The sequence below is a fragment of the Prunus persica genome, chromosome G1 (assembly GCF_000346465.2).
Source record: "Prunus persica cultivar Lovell chromosome G1, Prunus_persica_NCBIv2, whole genome shotgun sequence".
NCBI classification, from domain to species: domain Eukaryota; kingdom Viridiplantae; phylum Streptophyta; class Magnoliopsida; order Rosales; family Rosaceae; genus Prunus; species Prunus persica.
Window position 1 is genome coordinate 38,164,826 of NC_034009.1, and position 13,739 is coordinate 38,178,564.

General features: G+C 36.3%; 1 protein-coding gene across 2 annotated transcripts; it reads left to right on the plus strand.

The window, feature by feature from the left end:
- Positions 4,449-13,455, plus strand: LOC18793023 (protein ANTI-SILENCING 1). 2 transcript variants are annotated; one of them, XM_020554972.1, is made up of 12 exons: positions 4,449-4,636; positions 5,426-5,812; positions 6,866-7,034; positions 7,138-8,111; positions 10,846-10,872; positions 11,200-11,292; positions 11,490-11,568; positions 11,736-11,826; positions 12,272-12,380; positions 12,628-12,744; positions 12,849-12,930; positions 13,037-13,455. In XM_020554972.1, the coding sequence occupies exons 2-11, from the start codon at positions 5,468-5,470 to the stop codon at positions 12,897-12,899; spliced, it is 2,055 nt and encodes a 684-aa protein (XP_020410561.1). In that variant the 5' UTR covers positions 4,449-4,636; positions 5,426-5,467; the 3' UTR covers positions 12,900-12,930; positions 13,037-13,455. The 2 variants fall into 2 exon arrangements, with proteins under 2 accessions (XP_020410561.1, XP_020410560.1); XM_020554971.1 differs by having other exon boundaries at positions 12,849-13,455.

The window sequence follows — 13,739 nt, forward strand, 5'->3', positions numbered from 1 at the left end:
CGCGCGACTTCCCCCTCCCATGTTACTGTTCATCCAAACAGAAACCACCACGCCGCAGCCAATTCCGGCCACCCCATCCGACGAGACTGGACCCGATCGACTCGCCTTGACCTTGCCGTCTCAACCCACCCAGTTTCCCCGTCGAAAAACCTGATTCCAACCGACGATTTCAACTGGTTTTCTCTCCAATTTTCACAACGGCGGCTCGGCGATTCCAGCGAGAATTTCCATCGAACTAGGTATGTTTTCGAACCGTCTCCGTATGTTATAGCTGTCTATGGGATTGGATTGGATCGATTTTGAGTTTGGAAAACCGGTTTGAAAACCTAGGTTTTTGCCAGATTTCAAAGTGAAATTTCGGTCAGTTGTCGTCCGAATTGGACCTCCCCGTAGTTGAATAAAGTGATCCTCGTCTCGAGTAGTATCTAGGTTAGGAATGAGGAGCGGTGGTGTGGAGAATTTCCGTCGTCGAAAATTACTCTACACACTCACGCGTTGCCGGCGCGTGTGGCGGTGCGTGGATGAGGGTGATGAAGCAACATTTTATCCAGTTGTAATCCTTGTGTTGTCATGAGTGCGTAAGCGTGCTCATATTCCAATTCGGATGTCGTTTGACTATCGAACGAATTGTCGCATATTGTGCGTTATCCGGGTTCAATAGGTTCTGACCGTTGAATCGTCTCCGAATTAAAATATATTAATCTAGGCACTTTTAGAAACGTGTAGGAGTTCGCGGGTCGTGAATCGGAGCCCTGGATGTTCCGATTCAATAATTCAAAGTTATGGTTTTCGATAACCGTCTTTTCTAAATCAAACTTTCAAGACATAGTTCCTAAAGTGTAGATGGACCTTAGAATACCTTGTTCAACGTACACGCGCTGGGAACTTGGGGATTTAAATATTTAATTTGTGATTTTTGTTTCGAAGTGTTTTATATTAATTAAGGGTTCATATCTCGAAATAGGTGTTCCGACTGCACGTACTTAGCAAGCAGGACCCTCTCGGGGTCGAGCAGCTTGGGACTATCTGTGGGTGGACTTTGTTTTCAAGCATACGCATGGTTTTATTGATGAAAGATTTATGCATATGTTTTAAATGGTGTATGTGATATAATATATATTTGGTTGATGAATTTGATGTTCTTATAAGCATTGGCAATATATTTTGGATTTTGGATATATTTGAGTATGAAGGGTTGCTGAGAGATGTATGATTGGACTATGTAAGTAACATCCCCTTGTTACTAGACTTCCCACACGTGGCGTTGGTAGTTCCGGCGTGTGGGAAGAACATGTGATTATTGGTCTCACAAGTGGCGTTGGTAGTTCTAGCTTGTGAGACACTTCCCATACGTGGCGTTGGTAGTTCCGACGTATGGAAAGAGTATGTATATTGCTTGGAATCATCACACATGGCGTTGGTAGTTCCGGTGTGCGATGATGTAGTCTGCGCGCGTAGAACTTGGTTTTGAGTATGTGAGCTACACGTGGCGTTGGTAGTTCCGGCGTGTGAGCTATGGAGTTTCGTCCCCCGGTTGGACCGCTCATCCCTAGCCGCAAGATATCACCTGGAAATCCTACGGGCTAGCCAAACAATCCCCCGGTTAGATTGTTTCCCCAGTACATAAGTAATGAGAGAAGTATATGATATATCTATATTTATATATTTATATATATATGCATAGGTGTGAGTACAAATCCATTAAAGTATATGTAGTGGGCTGGCAAAAGCAGTATAAGTTTGGGAATGGAGTTTGTGGTTTGGGATTTTTTAGGTTCAATGGGTTTCTGAGATTAATATTTTTGAGTATTTGATTATGAAATGTGAATCTACATGCTTTGGGCATTATTTTTACACGGTGGGGTTATTATGTTGTTTTAAATCCAAACTTTGTTTTTGTCCACTCATATATTTTCTATTTTGCGCCCCTCAGCCAGTAGTCGCTCCAGGAAGGTTGCAAGCGGTGTTCGAAGGCCGAATCGTTTACATCAGTAGATTAGGCTTCAAGTAATTTCTTTATACTCAACTGTTCTTGTAAACTAAATTCAGTAAATGCTCTGTTTTTGCCCATGTTAGGTTTTTACTTCAGGTCAGAGGCTATTTACTGTGAACTGTTGTATGTTAAAAGCATGCTGCTGGTTGGGATCATATTATGTATCCTATGCAGGTTGAACTTTGTTGGGTTTGTGCATTTTACAGGGGAGACTCTGCCAACTTTATGGTAGGAAGTCTCGATTTTTAGTAAGTGGGCCCAGCATCGGGGTGATGTTGATAACAAAGACGGAATTCGCTCCGATTTCCAAAAAATTCCAGGCCGGGTCCTGCCATAAAAGGAAATAACTAATCAGTTAATATGAAATTAAAACAAAATATGATCAGCTAGTCGGATTTGGAAAAACAGACCAAGTTTTAATTATATATTTCGTTCACAAAATATAACCAATCATAGTATTTTATTTTATTTAAAAAAAACTTAATAGGTATATTGGAAGCAATCAATTTCAAAAATATACGACACTATTTACACACCAAGTTTTAATTATGAGTTCTGCTATTTCCACCCACCTGTTTTATTTTCCCACCCACTTTATCTTTAAACTTTTAAAGACAAATTTACCCTCATTATAAAATGACTTAAAATGACTTAAGGAAATAAAAAAAAAAGGAACACGTAACCCTATTGTTTGATAGAAAGAGAAAAAACACAAGAACGCTATGACTCCTTGCTTATGATTCCTCTTATGACTTTTCAGTGCTCAGAACTCAATTCTCAAATAATTTTCTTCTCTTTTCTATTCATTCAATCAAATTGTTTATGAAGAAGAAAACAACAGGAGAATGGATGTTGAAGAGAACGATTTTGGCGAAAAGGTAAGGAAATCCTATTGAACAGAATTTCTAAGATCTTTACGATTACTTAAAGCATTGGGAGATGAGTATTTCTTGGACTCAAATTTTTTTTCTTAAACACATTAAAAATATGAAAACCTGAGGATGAACAAGTTTCTGTCAGTGGACCAGAAAGTTTAGAAGGTGGGTAAAGAGGTTGTTGGGTATGTTTAGAAATTGGGGAGCGTGAGCCAGGTTTTGGTTTCAAGGGCTGGTCATTTTTTGCACGCTGACCAGCCATTGTCATCAAATTTCATGATATGAAGTTGATTCTTTTATCGTTTTACTGCTGTATTACTTACTATTGTTTGTTTTCAAATTTCAAATTTCGTGAAAAATAAGATACAACAAAAAAGAGAGAGAGATGTATGGGCGTTAGAGAGAGAGAAGACATGAGCAGAGAGAATAAAGGAGAGAGGAAATGAGGTAATAATTAAAAGGGTATTTTAGGAATATTGGTGGGTGGCAAAATAGGATTTTATTTTTTAAAATTTATATGGTAGATGGGAAGATAAGGTGGGTGGAAAAATAAGACAGGTGAGTGAAGATAGCAGCTCTTTAATTATATATAAAATAATAAATAAAACTGACCCATAAAACTAATGCAAAATTGAAACACCATTATGACATTGAATAGCAAACAATTTGTTGGAAAAAAGAGAGGTTAAAATGCAATTAGGGGTACTTTGGGAATTTAAAAAGGTCATATTTAATATGTTAAGTTTGATTAGGTAACTTGCTTAAGTGGATCTTAGTCATCGAATTTTACTTTAAAAAATTAGTTTTAATTTTTTTTAAAAAAAAAACAAAACGATGGGTTGTGGGTAAGAAAAAATGAATTTGAAAGGAAAAACCCAAATTTACTAAAATTTACCTAATGAAAATTCTATTTGATTAAAAAAAAAAAGAACATATCACGTTTATAATTGGATTGGTTTATCATGGTCATTCACCGTTGGATATTAATCTAATGGTTCAAAAAAGTTTCTTAAAATGAGTTCAAGATTGAGTGAACCGTTGAATTTACATCCAACGGTGAGTGACCACAAATCTCTTGGACTCCTGTGGTCCAAGAGATCGGGACTGTATATATATATATATATATATATATATATATATAAGCAAAAGGCAGAGAATGGTGAAACATTCAAAATACTAAAAAATGTCTTTGGTTAATGCAAACATTAAGAATTAAAATTATTAATTAAATGAGAATAATATGATAAATTCACACTTTTCATATTAAAAAAATTAAAATTAAAAGAAAAATCAGATAATTGATCATATTTTTATGGAACATAACTACTCATTATTATTTTTAATTCTAAAATAAATTTAAGTCTTTTAAAAAAAAACCTCTCACAGACGCGAAAGCGCGTGTGAGGAGGCTAGTGCTGCATAACAAACATAGTTATATCAATAAATGTAGCAGAGGTATTTATAAAATTAAGTCTTATATCAATAAATAATATCCATAAAGAAAAAGGAAAAATGGCAATCATCTTTAAAATGGAGGTCTTTAAATTTTTGCCCAAAATTTTGAAAAGAGGAAATATAGCTCTCACATCAGACGAGGGAACCTTTAAAAGGAGGCGAGAGAAGAGGCGCGCGCATCTTTTAGGCGTTGTGGCTAGGGTTTTTCATCAGAAACAGAACAAATAAATAAACAGGGCAAAACGATTTAGGGTTTGCACACTTCCAGTTCTCTACTGGATCAGCATTACCTCAATTGCACAGGCGGTATTAGGTTCGGTTCTCTCTCTCTCACTCACTCACTCACTCACTCTCTCTTTCTTTACTTATTTAGTTAAATAATCCCCGTAGATATGGTTTTTCAGATTGGGGATTGTATCTGGGTTTTATTTATTTGATTTGTTTTCTTTTTCCTGAATTGGTTTTAACGTTTTAGACTTCCATCTATTTGGCGAGTATTCTATGCGTAATTTATTGTGGTTTTTCCTCCAGTTAGTTTGTCTCGAATATAGTTGGACACGGAAATCGTAAAATGCTTTTCTGCAGTTCAGTTTTGCTTCTGAGCTCTTCGCATAGTTTACTGGTGCATTTGTTAAATCAACGGTAGAAAGCAGTGGAGTATGAGTTTTCCAGGAAAATAAGACTTTGGGTTTCTAGGGTTTCTTTTTGTTTCAATTGAAAGCTGCCACTCCTATTACTTTCCGGATATGAAATTTCAAGTTAATTCTTGAAAAGTTATTTAAGATAAGACAAGTTTATTGCAGTCCTCAATCAGCTTTCATGGAAAAGTGTTATTGTCTTGAACTCATTATTTTCTTACTTTTTTTTTATCAACACTATGTTTGTCCAGTAAGGGTCCATTTATGCTTGTGGATCACTACATCTATCTTGTTTTAAGAGTTAATAATATGGGAACTTTTATTGTAGTTGGGTTATTTTATGTGCTTTTAAAGTTGCACGTGCACAGACCATGCAATTTATTGATGTTGGTCCACATTTTGAATTCTTTGGCTGCTATTTCATCTGGAAGCTTATATAATTATAGTATTTTCTTATTTTCCAGGTTAATAGTTAGTCTGCTTGTGTGGAGGTCTGCTTGGAGAACATGGTAGAAGTTGAGACAAGTGAAGAACTTGAATTTAAGTGGGGAAAAAAGAAAGGAAGGGGAGGGAGAAATAAGGATGTTCAGTTTTATGAATCTTTTACTTATGATGGCGTGGAGTATGGTCTTTATGATTGTGTTTATCTTTACAAGGAAAGTGAACCCGAGCCTGAGATTGGTAAGCTAATAAAAATATGGGAGACTGGTGAGAAGGCAAAGAAAGTCAAAGTTCTATGGTTTTTCCGCCCCTGTGAGATTTTGAATTTTCTTGGAGCTGAAGAGATACTTGAGAATGAGTTGTTTTTGGCATCCGGTGAAGGTGTAGGCCTTGCGAATCTTAATCCATTGGTAATTAAACTTTTATTTATATATTGTAGCTCGTTTTATTTTCTATACAGAAATGGAATGATTACTTGATTACGGAGAGTTATGAAAGTTGAGTGGAAATATTTAGGTTTTCTTAACAAAAGTATCTCTTTAGTTTTCAATTAATAATGATATAGGAATTTTGTATGGTCAGTATCTTTGCATTTTCTTGTAAAATTTTCGGATATTGTTTTCTCCGTGGCGTTCCAAATTTTTTTTTCCTTTTCAATTTTCTGCTTCAATCTTCACCGGGAATGGACTAATCCCTATGCCTTTTTATAGATTGGTTGAAGTGTTTGAATAGGATTAGTGAGATTTTATAGTTCTCTGATATAGGAGAACCGTAAATCATCCCTAGCTTCCAAGTGTTTTCTCTTATCTATTTCTTAGAAGACTACAAATGGTGACCCTTACAAGTTTGATTTCCAGTAATACAATCAGACTCGGCTTCCATTTGAGATGGTTGTTAAATTGTGTCAGATTATATGCTCTCTCTCTCTCTCCCCCCTCTCCATCACACACACACACACACAATATGCTAAGGTAGAACATCAGTTGTGCTTCTGGCAAATGTTATGTCTCTAATGGACATGGTAAGATGACCATTGAGAAATGGTCACAATGTGTAACTGATTGTAAAAAAAAAAAAAAAAAAAATTAACTTCATGTAACTAGTACTTGGAAAAATCTATTTTATGCATGTCTTGGTAAGTACCATCAGAGGACAGATATACTATGATAACATTGTACCAATCCAAAGGCTTAAATTGTGAGGATGCTTAGGAAAACAACTCTTACACCACCACACAACCCCACCCCGGGGCTTGGGAGCCTTTCTACCACTAGAGTTCGTGGAATCCAACTTATATTGGGAGGTTTCAATTATAGGGATTTGAACTCTCTTGCTTGAATACCATAATAAAGTTGTTGGGTTACTACTATTTGCAAAAGTCTAAGTTGTTAGGTTAACAATTTTTTCAAATTCTCCTACAATAAATCAGTCGTCTAGTTGCTGAACTTTTATAATCAAATCAGGAAGCCATTGCTGGAAAATGCAATGTTCTTTGCATTTCAAAGGACAAGGAAAATCCTCTACCTTCAGCTGAAGAACTTCAAATGGCTGAATTTGTATTTCGTCGAACTTTTGATGTTGGGCAGCAGAAAATCATGGATAAGATAGATGGACAAATTGCTGGGATTGATGGTATGCATATTTATTACCGAGTCTATTGTAGTTTGGATTATAGTTACCTGTTCATTTTAGTTTTTGAAGTCTTATATCTTTTATGTTTATGTAATTGTTGCAGTTAAATTCATGTTTAACCGAATGGATATTCAGAAGCCTGGTGGCGTTCTGAAAGTTGATTTAGGAAAAAACGAAGTTTGTGGGAATTCCATAGAAAGTAATGAAACAATGGCTCTATCAAAGAAAAACTCATTTAAAGAACATGTCACTTTAGAGAAAATTGGAAATTGTGTTGATTCTTCAACACAAGAAAATGCTGATTTGGTTAAGCATAAACCTTTGCTTGTAGAAAAGCCTGCTTTTGTTGTAGGTTTAAAATCAAGTGACATGGATAAAACTAATGAAAAAGGGGAACATGCGTCAAACCCCAAGGCCTTATTGAGGTCTAAAGTTAAAAGCAATGAGGGTGAGGTTAGAAGTGGTAAAGTTCATGCACGACAAGTTGCGGAGGAAGAAAATGTGAAGTGTACCAAGGATTCTGTTGATTTGGACAATAGGCCAACCAAGAAGGCGAAGATTGATTGTACTATTAAAGTATCCAATGATAAGGGAAAAATTTGTGAGCAAAGACATGTTAAGGTGGAAGAAAAGATAAGATGCACAAAGGGTTCTGGTGAATTGGACCATGGACAATCTAAGTCGAAGCTTAACACTTCAACCAACGTGGTAAATGACAAAAGCAAAAGTAGTGACCATAAGCGTATGAATGATAAAAAGGTTTTATCATCAACTGCTTCGACACTTGATGATAAATGCAAAGTTAAAAATATGGAGAATTCTCTTGGGACAAACAAAGCCCCTTGCAAGAAGACGAAGCTCGAAGATAAGGCAACAACTCTCTCTAATGTCAAGTTGCCTAAAACCTCTCAACGTAAGGATTTTCTTGGGACAAACGAAGGCCCTTCCAAGAAGATGAAGCCCGATGTTAAGGTTACGACGCTTTCTAATGGCAAGTTGCCACCTCCTACAGAGTCTCAGAATAAGGCCAAAAATTATGGTTTCCAAGTGTTGGAAGTCACTCAACGTCCCGATGCTGTAAGTACTGTCACTCTATCTACTTTTCATTTTCGTCCAATGGTCCCTTATTAAAAGCATTTCCAATGGTTGGGTGTGCAATTATGTCGTATTGTGGCACATGAACTTAAATGTTGATGCCGTTCCTTGCGTATCAACACTTTGGGTCTAACAAATGCCATGTTCTTTTGTACATCGGAGTTCCCATCTATTCGATCTCTCAATAAGGAAGCTTTTTCTTGATGTTCAATTTCGGCAAAGCCCAATGTTGTGTCATATGTGGCACTACTTTTAAAATTGACATTTTGGAACATCAAATAACTTGGAGAAGAGCGAAACTTATACTTTTTCATTGGCACATCATTGGTGATGCTCTAATTGGAGAAGAGCGAAACTAATACTTTTACATTAACGCTCGTTTTGACGCTAGGCACAAAGTGACTAAATTCTAGTATTCGACTACGATTGAGTTCGACTGAAAGGTCAAGCAATACTTGATTGTGTTTGAGGTTACATTACTTGTCATGCTCTACACAAGATTGATTGTTCCATGTCTTGCCATCATTGATTACCTTTTATATCAAGAATAGACATTAAGATGCTTGGTTCTAACATAATGAACTAGATTCTTTTCTTAATGAATAACACCATGGCTATAGCAAAATACTACCATGTGTTTCTATGAAATACCCAAATTTTCAACCAAAACTCGGAGCCACAATGCCTCTTTCATCGTCGTAGTCATTTTTGCCTCAATCGTTGATAATGTCATTGTAGAGCCTAACATCAACCTCCAATTGATTTGACCTTATGCTAGTTTAAACAAATAGCATCCTATCTCATTGTTTGAATACCCATACACGACAACATCATGCTCCCCACTTTACTTTTCTTATTCACCATCTGTTGACATGTCAATGTTTCTTCTGCGAATCTTATGTGTAGTCCTGGCAACATGTCACTCCTTTCTCTTCCGACATTTAACTTATCGTGTTTAAATATAGGTACCATTTTGGTTCCTATGTTTTGCTTGAATTTTCATTTTGGTCCACGTGTTTTGAATTTGTGTTAATATACGCGGATGTATGAGCCTCTGCGGGTGCATATTAACACCCAAATTAGACGGAAATGACCAAAATGATTAACATGTAAAACATAGGGACCAAATGCAAGGGATTGTAGTTTAAGCAAAATACAAGGATAAAAGAGTACTTAAACCTTAAGAATATAAAGGGCTTGTTTGGGAGTGCTTCTGAAAGGCATAAAAACGTTTTTATGACAACTAAAAGTGCTTCTGATAGTGTTTTGCAGAAAAGTTTAGAAGTGCTTATGGATCATAGAACGCTTTCTGGAGAAGCACATGTCATGTTCTTCTTCATGAAGCATTGCCTAGTGCTTTTCCAGGAAGCTCTTCGATTTCTTATGAAAATTTCAACATCTTTATAATGAAAGCACTTTTGCTAGAAGCGCTTATGAGCAGAAGTACTTCCTAGTGAAGTAGTCCCAAATGAGCCCGAAGTGCTTCTAAGTCACAAGTGCTTTCATGAATCACTTCCAAGATCCACTTGGATTATTCGATAAGCTTTTTGACCTTCTTTTAGTAGAAGCGCTTCTACAAAAGCATTCCCAAATGAGCCAAAAGCCTAACCCATTTTTAAATTTAAAGGGTAGTAGAAATTCTATGTGTAGGTCGTCCATCCTTTGGTAAAGGAAGGACTTTGTATCGATATTATCAATAATTTATTATTGACATGATATCGATAATGAAGTTGATCCCAACATGAAGTCCGTTGTTTACCGATAGTAAACGGACATGCATATTGTTGAAAATGTATCAATAACATGTCCACACGGTTTGTTGTTGAAAATGCTTGATGGTTTCTTTCTCATACATCAGGGTTTAAGCAAGTAATCATATTTCTAGGGAAGTGATGCCAAAAAGTAAAGGCAATGCCTTGAACTTTGAAGGTCTCTTTTATTTTTAACAGTCACTGACTAATTGGTTTTGTTAATTAAGATGGTCATTCATTGAAGCAACTGCCCTCATGCGGAGTATATATACTCTTCTCAATTCTCTATTGCCATCTTCTGTGGTGTCCATTGTATGCCTTGCAAGGCCTTGGAGCAATCTTTGTTTGATCGAAACATCTATCACTTGAACTTTGCACAACCCAAAATTCATCCTTCAAACTTCTTCATCTCAAATTTAGCGTTTCAAACCTCTACAACGTTATACGAATTTGTTGCAGAAAAACTTGTACTAGACTAGTGTTGGGCTCAACTTGGCTTGATACTTAACTATGCTTAATTGTGGTCTATAGGGTTCTAGAACTCAAACTCAATATGCAGATGCTATTCCAGATTCTCAAGCAAAAACCAATCAGCTATAAACAATGGAATTAGATCACATGAACACAAAGAGACACAAGATCACCTGTTTTCACAGGATGATGACTGGAGGTTCACTATTTTGAAAACAGAAAATTACTATACTCTGCACACTGTTCTCACACATGTAGACATACTATACTCTTAACTATTTTGAGAAAAGAAATTTACTATACGATTTTATTTTGCATTTATAACATTACATGTCAAAACAATTTGAGTCATCTAGCATTTGTGTTTTGGGGTGAAGTGAAGGGTTTGGAATTTAGATTTACTTTTAATTCTTTTGTATTATTAATGCCTAGTTCCCAAAAGCTTTCGCTGGAATTTAGGTCTTACAGTTTCTCATCTTTTTTCATTTTTGCAGGACAGAAGAACATGGTTTAAGGGATTTGTGAGTTTTTTTTTCCTCACTTCTATTCTTTATTTAAAGTTTTATATTTTCCTTTCACCAAGTTTTTTATTTTTTATTCTTTATATTTGCTTGTTTAATCTCAAGTTCATGTTTATTGTTGACATTTGATTTAAGTGCCTTGAACCTTCAGTCCTCAAACCTGTCTTCCACTCTATTGCCAAGGAGCAAGGAAACAGAAAGAGTGTCGTGAAGAATTGAAAAAGAAAAAAAGAAAAGTTAATTTAGATGGAAAATTGAGCTAATGTTGTAAGGTGGACAATTGTGTGGGCTATCTTGGACTGATGAATGGTCTTTTATCAATGTCAGCCTTGGGAAGATAGAATGCAGACTGCACATGAGCAGGGCACCCTTGTTTTGCTCCAGAATTTGGATCCGGCATTCACTTCAGCAGAAGTGGAGGTAATAATCGTATTGGAGCTTTAGCACCATATGCTGTTGTGGCTTGAAGTGGTTCAAGTCTTCAATAAAATTGTAGCAAGTTGTGTTTGTTCTCTTCTAAATTTTGATCATTGACTACTCTAGCCTGCCACTTATATGTTTGGTTTTCTACTTATTTGAGAGTATCTTCTCTTTTGATAGTATGTATTATATTTCAGGACATAGTATGGCATGGTTTCAAGGAAACTTGCACGGCTAAGATGATTCAGCGAATTTCAAATTCTAGCCCTCACTCAGGTATAGATAAATCGGAATTGCCTCCAATGTGTATTTCCTCTCTCTCGCGGAAAAAATTGACTTCATCTTGTTGTCGATGATAATTTTTGTTTATAAACAGACCACGGCTGAAGTGATGTTTTTAGGCATTGTGGATTTTAATTATGACACATTTTTTCATATTGTAGGACAAGCTCTCGTTATTTTTAAAACTAGGGAAGCAGCACAGATGGTTGTTAGAAAATTAGATGAGGGCTGCTTGTTATTGTCAAATGGAAGGTTAGTTAGATGATATTCTAGTATCAGCTTTCTTGTTTGGGCTCTACAGCATGTTATCTGTTTTTGCTATTTACTCTTATTGAATATCTTGTATCTGTTGCACTTCCCCCTTAAATAATGAAGAATCCCTGGACTAATTTGCATGTCAATAATTTCTTTCTCAAGGTCTTTCGTATGACTTACTTGGGCTACTGCTACAAGTCTTTTTAATGAAAATCTTTTCTGTTATGTACAATTTTTATGTGTTATCATGTCAAAGCAGTTGAAAACAGATCATGCAAGATTTTTTCACTAGGTGGTATTTTTGTCTTGGATCTGTAATTTTAACTGGTTTTGTTTGACGAAGCAGATAGGCTTCCTTCAATCTCAATGTGATTATCAGCTTTTACGTTCTCTAAAACTAATCTGCTGTTAATATGATGAATATTTTCTTTATGATTTATAGGCCTCTTGTCGGCAGCATCGGAACTCACTCTGCGGAAAAGAAACCAATTTTTTTTGGTCATCTAGTTATTGATAAACTTCGGCACCAAATGCTGCGGGAAAGGGAGATGGTACAGTTGTATCTATCTCTCTCTCTCTCTCTCTCTCTCTCTCACACACACACACACACACACACACACACACACACACACACACACAAACACTGGCACACTCTTGCACTCTTACACCTCCTTACCACCAAAGCCCCTTACAAGCATAATAAACACGTTAGAAAACCCATGCACATAAAGTTGGTATTCTGTCGTGGTTTAATCCTAGTCCCACTTACGTGTTTATGCTTTTTTCTTTTGGATCCAGAAAGAAGCTGTATCCACTTCACATTGTTCTCAGCCTAACACTACTGAATATGATATGGCCATGGAGTGGTGCTTACTACAAGAAAGATCAGACCTTGTTTGGGGGAACCTGTATAAGGTCTTGGAAATATTCCATACCATCTCCAAGCTATAAGGTTGCTGCGTGTTGTTTCCTTTGTCAAACTAGTTTAAACTGATTTTTTTTCCTTCTTTTTTTAATAGCAACAAGGTAAGGAGTTGAGAAAACTCAAAGCTGAACTCAAGGCCAAATGAGCAGTGTGGCTGGGTGAACTTGCCCCTTTTGGTAAATTTCACATTGTTCTCAACTCTTGCTCGCACTCTCCAAGTTCTGGGCTTGCCGATTCGTGAAAGAAGCCGAAATTGAGTAATAAATCTCCTCTCTTCCCCAGGGAACGTACATAACGGGGGTCTGAAGTCAAGGATCAGGCAGTGTTTTGGTTGGGCATGTGCAACTATTTGTTCAAGACCAGTTTCCAGCTGCTGTGAGTTTGGTCTGATGCTTTTTTTTGGCCGGAAATCACTGGACGGTCTGGTTCATACGGGCTCCATCATCAATCACAAATGTAAATTCACATGTATCTCATTCTGAGTAAACGGGCGTTTTTCTTTTTGTAAAGTTTTGGTTAAGCCCGTTTCCTCTCTTCCCACAATCGCCAATCAGCCAAACAGTGCGCTTTACATAGAGGATCAAATAAACTGTTTTTGGCTTTTAAATTGCCCTTTTTGCCTTCTTAAACGGTTGAACTAGATTTGAACCTTTTTTCCCTCCTAGCAAAGGAAAAGGATTAAACAGTTGAAGCATAAAAAAGCGCATCCACTTTCACTGCTGCTCCATGGTTAAACGTAAATTTCTGTATTTTTTGGGCCCACAGTTCATTTTAACGTGAAATATTATACAAAAATTCTTATAGACTCTATTTATTTAGAGAGAAAAATATTAGTTTACGAGAAGTTAGGAAACTCACGTAATGTACATGGTATGAATTTTCGCTAACAAATTTTATAAACATATTTAAGAATTTATGTTACCAATTTGAATAATAATGACATTCTTTTTAAGTAACAAGCCATATCAGTATAAAATATTTCAAA

What these genes read in the sequence shown, in the direction of transcription:
- LOC18793023 (XM_020554971.1), top strand. Translation starts at nt 5,468, where the DNA reads ATGGTAGAAGTTGAGACAAGTGAAGAACTTGAATTTAAGTGGGGAAAA. An exon ending in GAACATGGTTTAAGGGATTT is followed by an intron (nt 10,873 to 11,199) that starts GTGAGTTTTTTT and finishes TATCAATGTCAG; the next exon opens with CCTTGGGAAGATAGAATGCA. An exon ending in TTGTTATTGTCAAATGGAAG is followed by an intron (nt 11,827 to 12,271) that starts GTTAGTTAGATG and finishes TATGATTTATAG; the next exon opens with GCCTCTTGTCGGCAGCATCG.